This window comes from Eubalaena glacialis, chromosome 4 (genome assembly GCF_028564815.1).
Source record: "Eubalaena glacialis isolate mEubGla1 chromosome 4, mEubGla1.1.hap2.+ XY, whole genome shotgun sequence".
In the NCBI taxonomy this organism is placed as follows: domain Eukaryota; kingdom Metazoa; phylum Chordata; class Mammalia; order Artiodactyla; family Balaenidae; genus Eubalaena; species Eubalaena glacialis.
Window position 1 is genome coordinate 127,932,231 of NC_083719.1, and position 15,535 is coordinate 127,947,765.

Sequence of the window (15,535 nt, forward strand, 5' to 3'; positions counted from 1 at the left end):
TTGTGATGGTTTGTTGTTAGTGTAAGGAAATGCAACAGGTATCTGTATACTAGTTTTGTATCCTACAACTTTAATGAATTCATTTAGTAGTTCTAAAAGTTTTTTGGTGGCTTCTTTAGAAATTTTTATGTATATATATGCTATCATGTCATCTGCAAACAGTGACAGTTTTACTTCTTTGTTTCCAATTTGGATTCCTTTTATTTCTTTTTCTTGGCTGAATGCTATGGCTAGGCCTTCCAATACTATGTTGAATAAAAGTGGGGAGAGCGGGCATCCTTGTCTTGTTCCTGACCTTAGAGGAAATGCTTTCAGCTTTTTTTTTTTTTTTTTTACATTTATTTATTTATTTGTGGCTGTGTTGGGTCTTCGTTGCTACATGCAGGCATTCTCCAGTTGCAGAGAGCAGGGGCTACTCTTTGTTGCGGTGCGCGGGCTTCTCATTGCAGTGGCTTCTCTTGCTGTGGAGCATGGGCTCTAGGCACGCAGGCTTCAGTAGTTGTGGCACGCAGGCTCAGTAGTTGTGGCTCGTGGGCTCTGGAGCACAGGCTCAGTAGTTGTGGTGCACGGGCTTAGCTGCTCCGCGGCATGTGGGATCTTCCCGGACCAGGGCTTGAACCCGTGTTCCCTGCATTGGCAGGAGGATTCTTAACCACTGCGCCACCAGGGAAGTCCCAGATGATTTCAAACTTCTAAAGAATTCTAAGTCTTTTGAGTGGAATACAATCTAACTCTCGCCACAAGTTGGGGAGTGCTGCAAACACAGTACACTTGATATGCTTGAGTCTCACAATTATTAGCCCCCACTTAAGTGGAAAAAATTAAAGCAAGAAGCTATAAATCACTCTACCCTAAGAACAGTCAGAAGCAGAACTGGGGTGACACCTCAGCCACGTGGACCAGCTGATGCCTATAATGTGGTACTTTCTATGGGCTGACTCACGGACACAAAGGAATCCTTTATTTGGACCTGACTGACCATGGACCTGAAAGGCAGACTGGGCAGAAGCTCGGAGTGATCACTCTTCCACAGAGCCCCACACCACACTGCCCAGAAGGCATATCGAGAGGAAACAAAACAGCCTCGTTCCACCTTCCCGAGGCCATCTAGGTCCCTGTGAGCAATAGTGTGGCTTTTTCACGAGCTTTCTGAGAACAAAACAGGAGCACTGTCTACATACAGGTGGAGAAACTGAGGCAAACAACAAAGAGTAAATGAGCTAAAGCAGAAGAGAAGCCCATTAATCCCAATTGGCCTCTTCACCAGGTTCCATGTCCAGTTTGGGGACGGGTTGCGTGTCCCAGAACTGGTAGCTTCGCTTGCTAGCCTCCTCCATGGTTTTTGCAGGTCCCTGACCTACTGAAAAAAGTTCAATGGCCTTCTGTATTTCCTGGATCCTCTCTGCTGGCAAAGAGTTCATCTTCACAGGCTGATCCTGGGCTGAATCTGTCTCACCGCCTTTCTCTTTCTTCTTTTTTTGTTTCTTTTTCCTCTTTTTGGCTCCAGTGTCATTGGCTGGACTCAAACCACCCCGGTTGTAGCCGTTGTCCTCCTCATTCTCGCAATCGTGGCAATGCTCATGGCCGTTTCCGGTCCCTTCCATCATCTGTGGCAGCGGAGGTACCGGCGGCTTCACCTGCTTTCAGCTTTTTACCACTGAATATAATGTTAGCTGTGTGCTTGTAATATATGGCCTTTATTATGCTGAGGTGTGTTCCCTCTATACCCAATTTCTGGAGAGTTTTTATCGTAAGTGGATGTTGAATGTTGTCAGAAGTTTTTCTGCATCTATTGAGATGATCATATGATTTTTATTCTTTAATTTGTTAATTTGGTGTATTACATTGGTTGATTTGTGGATAGTGAATCATCATTGTGTCGGGAACCAGCTGCAAGCTGACACAGTCCTTGCAGCTTAAAGCATGACAAAGTCCTGCTTAATTCTTGACAGGACCCGAAAGAGTTATTAGAGAAGATATGAGTCTTGGCCCGTGAGGTTGCTTGCGGTTTCTCTAACTATAGTTTGTCCTTGGCATGTTTCGGCCATCACAGTCTGTTCTCATGCATGTTTATATTCTGGTTCGCAGAATGTTTTGTACTATAACTTCAACATTAAGGAAATACTGTCTGATGATTCTGTCTTGTGATTTTAACAAAAACATGTATTGCCTACTGCAATCTATGAAAAGAGTTTTGATGGGGGAAATAAAGTGTGTGTGCGCTTGTACACCACCCTCCTGACCCCGTCTCTTCTTAATCCCCTCACCTGCTCTCAGGACTTGTTCCTCAGTCTAACAGCGACTGACATCATTGCATCCCTGGGATAAATCCCATCTAATCATGGTGTATGATCCTTTTAGTGCATTGTTGAATTCAGTTTGCTAATATTTTGTTGAGGATTTTTGCATCTATGTTCATCAGAAACAGTAGCCTGTAATTTTCTTTTTTTGCAGTGTCTTTGTCTGCTTTTGGTATCAGAGTGATGCTGGCCTCATAAAATGAGTTTGAAAAGCATTCCTTCCTTTCTCTTCAGATTTTTGGAATAGTTTGAGAAGGATAGATATTCACTCTTCTTTAAATGTTTGGTAGAATTCACCTGTGAAGCCATCTTGTCCTGGACTTTTGTTTGTTGGGAATTTTTTTCATTACTGATTCAATTTCATTACTGGCAATCAGGCTGTTCATATTTTCTGTTTCTTCCTGATTCAGTCTTAGAAGATAGTATGTTTCTATCTAGGAATTTATCCATTTAAATTTCTAGGAATTTACCCATTTAAATTTCTATAAATTTCTAGGAATTTATTCATTTCTTCTAGGTGTCCATTTTATTGGCATGTAATTGGTTACAGTGATCTCTTATGATCCTTTGTATTTCTGTGGTGTTGGTTGTAACTTCTCATCTTTTATTTCAGATTTTATTTGTTTGGGCCCTCTCTACTTTTTTCTTAATGAATCTGGCTAAAGGTTCATCAATTTTGTTTATCTTTTCAAACAGTGATCTCTAATTTTATTGATCTTTTCTATTTTTTTTTTTAAGTCTTTGTTTCATTTATTTGTGCTCTGATATTTAAGATTTCTTTCCTTCTACTAACTTTGGGGTTTTTCTGTTCTTCTTTTTATAGTTACTTTAGCTGCAAGGTTAAGTTTTCTATTTGAGATTTTTCTTGTTTCCTGAAGTAGGCTTGAATCACTATAAATTTAGAGCTGCTTTTGCTGCATCCATAGTTTTTGGATCATTGTCTTTCCATTTTCTTTTGTCTCCAGGTATTTTTTTATTTCCTCTAGGCGTGCAGGCTTCGGTAGCTGCAGCATGCGGGCTCAGTAGTTGCGGCACGTGGGCCCTAGAGTGTGTGGGCTTCAGTAGTTGTGGCGCACAGGCTCTAGAGCACAGGCTCAGTAGTGGTGCACGGGCTTAGTTGCTCCATGGCATGTGGGATCTTCCTGGACCAGGGATCAAACCCGTGTTCCTTGCATTGGCAGGCAGATTCTTAACCACTGCACCACCAGGGAAGTCCCACCGTCTTTGTTTTAAAGTCTATTTTGTCTGATATAAGTATCGCTACCCCAGTTTTCATTTCCATTTGCATGGAATACCGTTTTCCATTCTCTCACTTTTACTCTGTGTGTATCTTTAGATCTAAAGTGAGTTTCTCGTAGGCAGCATATATATGGGTTTTGTTTTCTATCCAATCAGTCACCCTGTCTTTTGAGTGGAGCATTTAGACCATTTACATTTAAAATGATTATTGATAGGTATGTACTTATTGCCATTTTGTTAATTGTTTTGGGTTTTTTTTTTTTTTTTTTTAAGGGAATGCTATTTATTTATTTATTTATTTTGGCTGTGTTGGGTCTTCGTTTCTGTGCAAGGGCTTTCTCTAGTTGTGGCGAGCGGGGACCACTCCTCATCGCGGTGTGCGGGCCTCTCACTGTCGCAGCCTCTCTTGTTGTGGAGCACAAGCTCCAGACGCGCAGGCTCAGTAGTTGTGGCTCACGGGCCCAGTTGCTCCGCGGCATGTGGGATCTTCCCAGACCAGGGCCCGAACCCGTGTCCCCTGCATTGGCAGGCAGATTCCCAACCACTGCGCCACCAAGGAAGCCCTTGGGGTTGTTTTTGTAGTTCTTTTTTGTTCCTTTCTTCTTTTGCTCTCTTCCCTTGTGACTTAATGACTATCTTTATCATTATATTTGGATTCCTTTCTCTTTTTTGTGTGTGTATCTATTACAGATTTTTAGTTTATGATTACCATGGGGTTTATATATAAATATAACTGTAAATATATATGTAAATACATTTCTTTTAAGTTGATGATCTCTTAAGTTCAAGTGCATTTTTGCAACCTTGTATTTTTACTCCCTTACCCAAACATTTAATGTTTTTGACATCATATTTTACATCTTTTTGTTTTATCTTTTAACTACTTAGTGTGGATATAGATGATTTTGCTACATTTGTCTTTTAACCTTCCTACTAACTTTATAAGTGGTTAATCTACTATCGTTACTGTATGTTCGCTTTTGCCAATGAGATTTTTCCTTTCATAATTTCCATATTTCTAGTTGTAGTCTCTTCTTTTCCACTTAGAGAAGTCCCTTTAACATTTCTTGTAAAGCTGGTTTAGTGGTGCTGAACTCTTTCAGCTTTTGCTTGTTTGTAAAACTCTATCTCTTCAAATCTGAATGAAAGTCTTGCCAGGTAGAGTATTCTTGGTTTCAGGTTTTTACTTTCATCACTGTAAATATATCATACCACTCCCTTCTGGCCTGCAAAGTTTCTGCTGAAAAGTCAGCTGATGGTCTTATGGGAGTTCCCTGGTACATACTAGTTGCTTTTCTATTGCTGCTTTTAACTCCTATCTTTCTCTATCTTTTAATTTTTACTATTTAAATTACAATGTGTCTTGGTGTGGATCTCTTGGGTTCATCTTGTTTGGAACTCTCTGAGCTTTCTGGACCTAGATGTCTGTTTCCTTTTCCAGGTTAGGGAAGTTTTCAGCTATTATCTATCTCTTCAGATAAGTTCTCTGCCCCTTTCTCTCTCTCCTCCTTCTGGGACCCTATAATGCAAATGTTAGTACACTTGAGGTTATCCCAGAGATTTCTTAAACTATCCTAAGTTTTAAAAATTTTTTTTTCTTTTTTCTCTTCAGCGTGGGTGGAAACTACTCTGCCTTCCAGTTCATTGATCCATTCCTCTGTATCATCTATTCTACCATTGATTTGTTCTAGTGTATTTTTTCAGTTATTGTATTCTTCAGCTCTGTTTGATTCCTCTTTTTATTTTCTAACTCTTTGTTAAACTTCTCACAGTGTTTAACCATTCTTCTCCTGAGTTTACTGAACATCTTTATGATCATTACCTTAAACTCTTTATTGGGTAGAGTGGTTATCTCCACTTCACTTAGTTCCTCTTCTGGGTTTTTATCTTGTTCCTTCATTTGGAACATATTCCTCTGTCACCTTATTTTGCCTAATTTGCTGTTTTTATTTCTACATATTAGGTAGGATGTTTACCTTTTCCAAACTTGGAGAAGTGGCCTTATGTCAGAGACTCCTATGGGGCCCAGCAGCATACTCCCCTCTGGTTACCAGAGCTACATGCTCTAGGGGTGCCCCCTAGGTGGGCTGTGTGGGCTCTTCTGTTGTGGTGGGGTGGACTCCTATGGGTAAGCAGGTAAGTGGGGCTGGCCCCGAGCCTGGTTGGCTGTGAGGTCCTGCCTCGTGCAGAGGCCGCCAACCCACTGGTGAGTGGGGCCGGGTCCTGGCATGTTTGGCCATGTGGACCAGGGAGTACTGTGGCTGATGCCAGCACACTGGTGGGTGGGGTTGGGTCCCAGGATGGCTGACTGCTCGATTGGGGGATCACGGGACTGCTGCCAACAGGCTGGTGGGCAGGTAAGCCCCCGGCACTAACAGGCTAGAGGAAGGACTCCAAAATGGCACTTGCCAGTACCAGTGGTAGAATGAGCTCCCCAAAATGCCCTCCACTAGTGTCTATGTCCCCAGAGGGAGTTCCAGTTGCCTCCTACCTCTCTGGGAGGCTCTCCAAGATCAGCAAGTGGGTCTGACCTGAGGTCCTTTCAAATTACTGCCCCTGCATTGAGTCTTGGAGCATGTAAGATTTTGTGTGAGCCCTATAAGATTGGAGTCTCTGTTTCCTACAGTCCTCTGGCTCTCCCATACACAAGCCCACTGGCTTTCAAAGCCAGATATTCTGGGGGCCCTCCTTCCCAGTGCAAGACCCCTGGACCGAGGAACCTGATGTGGGGCTCAGACCCTTTGCTCCTTGAGGAGAATCTCAGCAATTGTGATTCTCCCCCTGTTTGTGGGTCCCCCAAGCTGGGGGTGTGGGTTTTGACTATACCGTATCTTTTCCCCTCCTACCCATTTCACTGTGATTCCTTCTTTATATCTTTAGCTGCAGAAAATCTTTTCTGTTAGTCTTCAGGTCATTTTCATCGACAGTTGTTCTGTAAGTAGTTGTAATTTTGGTATGCACATAGTGGGTGAGCTCAGGGTCTTCCTATTCCCCTATATTGGCCACCTCAGCTATTATTTCTTTAAATAAACTCTGTGCTCCCTTCTCCTCTCTTTTCCTTCTGGGATACCTATTACCCTAACATTGCTATTCCTAAAAAAGGTGGATAGCTCTTGTAGACTTTCCTCACTTTACAAAATATCTTGATTCTCTTTTCTCTTCCATTTATATCATTTCTATATTTCTATCTTCAAGCTCTCTAATTCTCTCTTCCATATGGTCTGCTCTATTTCCAATGCTTTCTAACGCACTCTTTGCCTCATTTATTGAGTTCTTCAGCTCCAGAATTTCTATTTGGTTCTTTTTAGAATTTCAATCTCTTCGGTAAAGTATTTCTTATGCTCATTAACTTTATTCCTGAGCTTACTGAACTGCCTTTCTGAGTTTTCTTGTAGCTTGTTGAGTTTCTTTATGACACCTATTTTGAATCCTCTGTTAGATCATAATATTTCATGACTTTAAGTTTGGTTTCTGTAGAAGTGTCATTACCTTTTTGTGGTATAGTGTTGTTGTTACTATACTGCTTGATGAGTTGTTCCTCTGCCAGCACGTTGAAGTAGCCAACTTGCTACTTGATTTTAATGATTCAGTTGTTTAGAAATTAGAGGCCTTTCTTTTCATTTCCAGTAAGTGGCGCTATAGCACACCTTTTTGGTTTCTCTTACCTGAGCTGCCTCTGATTCTATTTGAGAGTCCGCACTTTCACCCTCCACTGCCTCGGACAGAGGTGTCGCCCCATGCCAGCCTTATCACTGATTGTGCCTCTGGGGTTGTTCGGTTTGCTGGTGCCACCACTGTAAGTGAGGGAACGTAGGTCAGAGTCATGGGTGTCTCTGCAGCTGGAGGGATAGGGCCCCAGGTCCTGCTGCTGCTGCTGCTGCCCGCTTACCTATGGCCTAGGGCACCGTTGCAATCAGGAGGCTGGAGTCATCTTACATTTAAGTCTTTAAGTCATTTTGAGTATATTTTTGTACATGGTGTGAAGGAGTGTTCTAACTTCATTGATTTACATGCAGCTGTCCAGCTTTCCAAGCACCACATGTAAATTCTTGCCTCCTTTGTCAAAGATTAATTGACCGTAGGTATATGGGTTTATTTCTAGGCTCTCTATTCTGTTCCATTGATCTATGTGTATATTTCTGTGCCAGTATCATACTGTTTTGATTACTGTAGCTTTGTAGTATTGTCTGAAGTCTGGGAGGCTTATGCCTCCAGCTTTGTTCTTTTTTTTTCATTGTTGTTGTTCTTGTGTTTTATTTTCAGGATTGCTTTGGCAATTCTGGGTCTTTTATGATTCCATATAAATTTTAGGATTACTTGCTTTAGTTCTGTGAAAAATGTCATGGGTAATTTGATAGGGATTGCATTAAATCTGTAGATTGCTTTGGGTAGTATGGCCCTTTTAACAATATTAATTCTTCCAATCCAGGAGCATGGGATGTCTTTCTTTTTCCTTGAATCATCTTCTGTTTCCTTTATCAATGTTTTATAGTTCTCAGTGCATAAGCCTTTAACGTCCTTGGTTAGGTTTATTCCTAGGCATTTTATTTTATATTTTTGATGTGGTTTTAAATGGGATTGTTTTTAACTTTCTCTTTCTGATATTTCATTGTTAGTGTAAAGAAATGCCAAAAGATTTCTGTATAATAATCTTGTATCCTGCTACATTTCTGAATTCATTTATCAGTTCTAACAGTTTTTGTGTGGAGTCTTGAGGGTTTTCTATATAGAGTATCATGTCATTTGCATATAATGATAATTTTACCTCTTCCCTTCCCATTTGATACCTTTTATTTCTTTTTCTTGTCTGATTGCTGTCTCTAGGACTTCCAATACTATGTCGAACAGAATTGGTGAGAGTTGGCATCCTTGGCTTGTTCCAAATTTTAGCAGGAAGGCTTTCAGCTTTTCACCATTGAATGTTATGTTGGCTGTGGTTTTGTCATAAATGGTTTTTATTATGTTGAGATATGTTCCCTCTATATCCACCTTGGCAAGAGTTTTTATCATGAATGAATGTTGAATTTCATCCAATGCTTTTTCTGCATCTACTGAGATGATCGTGTGGTTTTTGTCTTTTCTTTTGATGTGGTGTATCACATTGATTGATTTGCATATGCTGAACCATTCTTGTGACTCTGGGATGAATCCAACTTGATCATGATATATGATCCTTCTTATGTGTTGTTGGATTCAGTCTGCTACTATTTTGTTGAGGAATTTTGCACCTATATTTATCAAAGATTATTGGCCTGTAATTTTCTTTTTTGGTAGGGTCTTTGTCTGGTTTTGGTATCACGGTGATGGTGGCTTCATAGAATGATTTTGGGAGTGTTCCCTCCTCTTCAGTCTTTTGGAAGAGTCTTTTCGGTATAAGTTATTCTTTGTGTGTTTGGTAGAATTCCCCAGTGAAGTCATCCTATCCTGGACTTTTTTTTCAGGGAGTTTTTTAAATTACAGATTCTATTTCACTTCTAGTAATCAGTCTGTTCAAATTATCTGTTTCTTTTTGATTCAGTTTTGGCAGGCTGTATGTTTCTAGAAACTTGTCCACTTCTTCTAGGTCATCCATTTTGGCATATAACTGTTCTTAATATTTTCTTATGATTTTTTGTATTTCTGTGGTATCAGTTGCTATTTCTCCTCTTTTATGTCTTTTTTTTAATAAGTAAAAATTCTTTTTTTAAAATTTATTTATTTTATTTATTTATTTTTGGCTATGTTGAGTCTTCATTGCTGTGCACGGGCTTTCTCTAGTTGTGGTGAGTGGGGGCTACTCTTCATTGTGCTGCTCTGGCTTCTCATTGCAGTGGCTTCTCTTGTTGCAGAGCACGGACTCTAGGCACGTGGGCTTCAGCAGTTGTGGCACGCAGGCTCAGTATTTGTGGCGCATGGGCTTAGTTGCTCCGTGGCACGTGGGATCTTCCCAGACCAGGGCTCAAACCCATGTCCCCAGTATTGGCAGGTGGATTCTTAACCACTATGCCACTAGGGAAGTCCCTCTTTTTAAAAAAAATATTTATTTATTTTGGCTGTGCCAGGTCTTTGTTGCGGTACGTGGGATCTTTTAGTTGTGGCATGTGGACTTCTTAGTTGTGGCATGCATGCGGGAACTAGTTCCCCAACCAGGGATCGAACCCGGGCCCCCTGCATTGGGAGCATGGAGTCTTATTCACTGGACCACCAGGAAAGTCCCTCTCCTCTTTCATATCTTATTTTGTTTATTTGGGTCCTCTTTTTTCTTCTTGGTGAGCCTGGCCAAAGGTTTGTCAATTTTGTTTCTCTTTTCAAAAAAACAGCTCTTGATTTTATTGATTTTTTCCATTTTTTTGATCTCTATTTATTTCCTCTCTGATCTTTATTATTTCCTTCCTTCTGCTGGCTTTAGGTTTTATTTGTTCTTCTTTTTCGAATAATTTTGGGTGGTAGGAGAGGTTGTTTATTTGGGATTTTTTTTTGTTGTTTAAGAAGAAAGTTTTTTTTAATATAAATTTATTTTATGTATTTATTTATTGGCTGTGTTGGGTCTTCATTGCTGTGCACAGCCTTTCTCTAGTTGCGGCGAGCGGGGGCTACTCTTCATTGCAGTACGCGTGCTTCTCATTGCAGTGGCTTCTCTTGTTGCGGAACATAGGCTCTAGGTGCATGGGCTTCAGTAGTTGTGGCATGCAGGCTCAGTAGTTGTGGCATGCAGGCTCAGTAGTTGTGGCACACGGGCTTAGTTGCTCCGTGGCATGTGGGATCTTCCCAGACCAGGGATCGAACCTGTGTCCCCTGCATTGGCAGGCAGATTCTTAACCACTGTGCCACCAGGGAAGTCCCTATTTAGGATTATTCTTGTTTTTTGAGGAAGACCTGTATCACTACAAACTTCCCTCTTAGGACTATTTTTGCTGCATGCATAGATTTTGTATGGTTGCGTTTTGTTTTTATTGTTGTTTGTCTCGAGGTTTTTTTTTAAATTTCCTCTTTGATTTCATCATTAACCCATTGTTTTTTTTTAGTAGCATGTTTCTTAGTCTCCATGTAATTGACTTTTTCTTTGTTTCTCCTCCTGTGGTTGATTTCTAGTTTCATGCCATTGTGGTCAGAAAAGATGCTTGAAATAATTCCTACTCTTTAAATCTGTTGAGGCTTGTTTTGTATCCTAGTATGTGAGCTATCCTAGAGAATGTTCTATTTCACTTTTGCAATCTAAAATCTGAAGATGTTTACATTTAGAAGTAAAAGTATTTGTACTAAGTAAAATAATTCCATATAGAATAAAGAAATAAAATTCAAGGAAAAAATAGCCACATGGATTATTGGGAACTCTACATAAGTCTTAAAATTTTCAAAGAAGAATGAATTCTCCTATAATAATACAAATACAAATTATTGGATGAAAGTCACTGCAGAAGACAGTGGAGGTTAGGAGGTTAGATATATTCACCTCTATCTTCCTTACTGACTCATTATTAATTAAATTCTAATTGACATTAGATCCTGGAACTTAACCTGAGCCGTTTTCCTCAGTTGTGTAGTTGAGTCTGAGCACAGGAAGCAACAAGTCACCTGTTAGGCTTGTTAGGAACACTGATGATTCATCAGTGGGAGAGGACCACACTGCACAATATTGCACTTACCTGAGCCAGGGCAGCACCAGAGGAAGGCAAGGAGTGCAGGCGAGCCAGAACCGAGCACAACGGGGGAATTCCCTCATCTCCCAGAGGCCTCGTGCTGTGGTCAGCACCATCAGAACCAGCCAATGTATGGAGAGAAGTTTGCAAGACATAAGGGCCTTGAGGAAGAGAGAAAATTATAAGAAATATGATATTTTTGATTATGTTGGCAAACCCTGTGTTTATACACATTGACAAATTAGAATTCTGTGGTCACAGAGGTGAGTATATATGAGACACAAATTTGAGCAAATTTCCACTGGAGTAAATTAACTTCTAACTGTGCCTAAATTTTAACTATTGTTTGAAAGATTCTTATATCAAACAGGTCTATTAAGAGAGCAGAAGGAACATGTAATTTTCACAAAATATTTGTATCATTTGAGTACAACATAATTATACTACTGCAAATATTTTTTTTCTTGAAAATTCTCCAGTTTAAAATAGAATTACCTTCATTATCTAAAACTAATGATCAAAACCATCTCATGAAAGCCTCAGACTCCTTCTCTATATCTAAAACTATCCCATTCCGCGAGCTCAGTTTATTAATTAGTCATCATGAATTAAGGAGAAAGCTCTACAAGTCATAGAAATTAGGTTCCCTGATCTCTAGATAGTAGGATTACTTAAAATACTCCTGAAATTCTTCATGCTACCTTGGTTCTTCCTGTTCAATCTATTTTGTTCTGTAGGCTAGGAAGCTCCCTGGCATGAATAGCATTTACCAAAATCTCTCAGAGTGGCAGAGTTATATATTCTACATCTGATTCCCTAAATTAGCTAGTCCATATGCTTCTGGTCACTTATTTCTTTTTTTGAATCATTCTGCCTTCTGGTGTTTCTCTGAAAATACTTTGAAGCAGTTACTGTACTCTCTGCTGTGTTTGCTGTGTATGAACTTACTGGACTTTTATCCACTGACTCAGTAACTGAGATCATGAGGTAAACACTGTTCTCTTACTCCCTCTCCTTGAAAAACAAAACCAGTTTCCAAAGACAGTTGCATTGTCTGGCCAGTTTCAGCTTCCTTTTATAAAATTCCCTATGACTCATTGACTTGCTTAGGAAAAACGTATTGCTTATTTCTCTGATCCTTTCCTGCAACAACTAGAATTTCATCATATAAGATAACATAATCAGAACGTGTAGGTACAAGCCTCACTTCAGCTGTTTTAGTTTTGCTCTAAGATTGTACAGAGACAAAACATCCCCACGCCTCTCCCTCTGCAGATGGCAGAATGTCATCTGCTTTTATCATTTCTATGGTTTGCAATACTCAGAGCAGTATCTTTGGTCACGTCTGTTTTCCACAGTCTAATTGGCACTCACTGTTAAAAACAACAGGTAATAATCACGTGCCAAATTTTAACTTATTAACAAAGAAACCAATTAGAAGACAATGGGGTTGGTGGCAAGAGTATTTGAAGAACATAGTTCTGTACTATTCAAAGGGAAAAGAATCAAAAATTGCTCAGTCAGATGAAAATCTATAAATATTCTTCAAGAGAACAAGCCTATAAACTTTAGGGTTATCTTCTCCACAATGCAGCAAAATATCAAACCCTATAATTTTCAATAAACTAACCACTAACTTTACAGAGCTGTCTGTACCCTTGCCAATTGTTAATTGTTAGTTATATTCCAGAGTCAGATGAAAGCCTAACTGATTTCTTTGATGAAGCTTTAGCATGATATGAAGGAATCAAGCAATGAGCATTTTGCCTTTTTCCAGGTTTGGAATAAATTTTTCCTTAGCATCAGCTCAGTCCTTTCAACCCTCAGAGGATACTTCCTAGTTCCTTGGTCCATTGTCTCAAATCACCTGCCTGCTACTCATTCATGGACTGAGGTCTACAGTCCAACAGCTCTTGAGTAACTGAATGAAATAATCACTTAAGTGAACTTGGGAGCAGATCCTTCCCTAATCAAATCTTCACACGAGTCCTCAGCACCTGAAACCTTGACTGAAGTCCTGTGAGAAACTGTGAGCCAGAGGACTCAGCAAAGCCATGCCCAAATTCCTGTCCCACGGAAACTGTGAGATAATAAATGTTTGTTATTTAAAGATACTAAACTTTCACCCAAGGCAATCTACAGATTCAACACAATCCCTATCAAAATACCAATGGCATTTTTCACAGAACTAGAGTAAATAATTTTAAAATTTGTATGGGAGCACAAAAGACCCTGAGTAACCAAAACAATCTTGAGAAAGAAGAATAGAGCTGGGGGAATCATGCTTCCTGACTTCAGACTATACTACAAAGCTACAGTAATCAAAAGAATATGGTACTGGCACAAAAACAGACAGAAAGATTAATGAAACAGAAGAGAAAGCCAGAAACAAACCCACACACTTATGGTCAATTAATCTATGACAAAGGAGGCAAGAATAGACAATGCGGGAAAAGACAGACCGTTCAATAAGTGGTGGTTGGAAAGTTGGACAGTTACATGTAAAAGAATGAAATTAAAACATTTTCTGAGACCATATACAAAAACAAACTCAAAATGGATTAAAGACCTAAATGTAAGACTGGAAACCATAAAACTCCAGGAAGAAGCATAGGCAGAACACACTTTGACATAAATTGTACCAATATTTTTTAAAATCTGTCTCCTAAGGCAAAGGAAACGAAAGCAAAAATAAACAAATGGGATCTAATTAAACTTAGGAGCTTCTGCACAGCAAAGAAAGCCATCGACAAATGAAAAGACAACATACCAAATGGGAGAAAATATCTGCAAATCATATATCTAATAAAAGGTTAATATCCAAAATATATAGAGAACTCATACAACTCAACAACAGAGAACAAACAATCCTATTAAAAAATGGGCAGAGGAGCTGATAGACATTTTTCCAAACAAGACTTTCAGATGGCCAACAGGCACATGAAAAGATGCCCAACATCACTTATCATCAGAGAAATGCAGATTAAAACCACAATAAAACATCACCTCACACCTGTCAGAATGGCTATTGTTAAAAAGACCACAAATAATAAATGTTGGCGACTATGTGGAGAAAAGGAAACTGTTGTGCACTGTTGGTAGGAATGTACATTGGTGCAGCCATTGTGGAAAACAGTATGAAGGGTCCTCAAAAAACTAAAAATAGAACTACCATATGATGCAGCAATTCCATTCCATGGTATATATCTGAAGAAAATAACACTAATTTGAAAAGATACGTGCACACCAGTGTTCATAGCAGCATTATTTACATAGTCAACAACAGATGATCTGACCCTCAACAGATGAATGGATAAAGATGTGGTACGTACACACACACACACACACACACACACACACTGGAATATTGCTCAGTCATAAAAAGAATGAAATTTTGCCATTTCCCACAACATGGGCAGACCTGGTGGGTATTACACTTAGTGAAATAAGTCAGAGAAAGACAAATACTGTATGTTACCATTTATATATGGAATCTAAAAAATACAACAAATGAATGAATATAACAAAACAGAAACAGACTCACAGATGTAGAAAACAAAGTAATAGTTACCAGTGCGGGTGGGAAGGAGGCGGCAGCGTCCCGGGCGGGCGGGAGGTGCACCAGCGGCGGCGGCGGCGGCGGCGGCGGCGGCGGCGGTAAATCCTCCCGGCCGCTCACAGCACTGTGTGGCCGCATCCTCAGCCCGGCCTCGGACCGCGGCGCCCCTCCTGCCCGTCGCGGCTTCTCGCCCGCCCGCCCCTCCCCACGGTGCGCCGGCCCTAACGAGCCGGCCGGTCGGCCTGGCTCCCTCCCCGGCCCCGACGGGCGGGCGGGCGGGCTACCTTGAGGAGGCGGGGAGGGGGAGGGCTGGGAGTGCTGGGCCGGCCGGCTGGCAGACGACGATGCCGAACTTCTGCGCGACCCCCAATTGCACGCGGAAGAGCATGCAGTCCGACCTGGCCTTCTTCAGGTTCCCGCGGGATCCAGCCAGATGCCAGAAGTGGGTGGAGAATTGTAGGAGAGCACTTAGAAGATAAAACACCTGATCAACTAAATAAACATTACTGATTGTGTGCCAAACACTTTTGAGACTTCTATGATCTGTAGAACTATACATTTTGCAGAGGCATCAGAAAACTAAAGAATGATTGGGTTATTTTATTTCTCAAAATTAATTGAAGCAGATACATGTGAAGTCATTGGGAGAGTCCTTATAGGACAGTTCTTCGAGATAATGCAATGCCAACAATATTTGATCTTACCAGCCATAATCCACACAGTAGACACAGAAAACGAATAAAAGAATTGAGTGAAGATGAAATCAGGACACTGAAACAAAAAAATTGATGAAACTTCTGAACAGGAACCAAAACATA

The 15,535-nt window shown here is 40.4% G+C and overlaps 2 protein-coding genes across 5 annotated transcripts in view; both read right to left on the reverse strand.

Moving 5' to 3' along the window:
• The window catches only part of LOC133090074 (sterile alpha motif domain-containing protein 1-like), a 61,872-nt gene that overhangs the window by 35,591 nt on the left and 10,746 nt on the right, over positions 1-15,535 (reverse strand). For all 4 annotated transcript variants that reach the window (XM_061188343.1, XM_061188344.1, XM_061188345.1 and 1 more), the window contains 2 exons: positions 14,730-15,123; positions 11,165-11,319 (listed from right to left, as the gene is read on the reverse strand). In XM_061188343.1, the coding sequence (XP_061044326.1) occupies positions 11,165-11,319; positions 14,730-15,123 (549 nt within the window). The remainder of the gene's footprint in view (positions 1-11,164; positions 11,320-14,729; positions 15,124-15,535) is intronic.
• Positions 1,242-7,278, reverse strand: LOC133089538 (glycylpeptide N-tetradecanoyltransferase 1-like). The gene is made up of 2 exons (XM_061187602.1): positions 7,240-7,278; positions 1,242-1,637 (listed from the first exon to the last, which is right to left on the reverse strand). The coding sequence occupies exons 1-2, from the start codon at positions 7,276-7,278 to the stop codon at positions 1,242-1,244; spliced, it is 435 nt and encodes a 144-aa protein (XP_061043585.1).

Bases quoted from the DNA above. Each gene is read 5' to 3' on its own strand.
- LOC133089538 (XM_061187602.1), bottom strand. From the start codon at position 7,278: ATGGGGCGACACCTCTGTCCGAGGCAGTGGAGGGTGAAA. The intron at 1,638-7,239 runs GTGCGGACTCTC...AGCTGAAAGCAG, and splicing joins CGAGGCAGTGGAGGGTGAAA to GTGAAGCCGCCGGTACCTCC.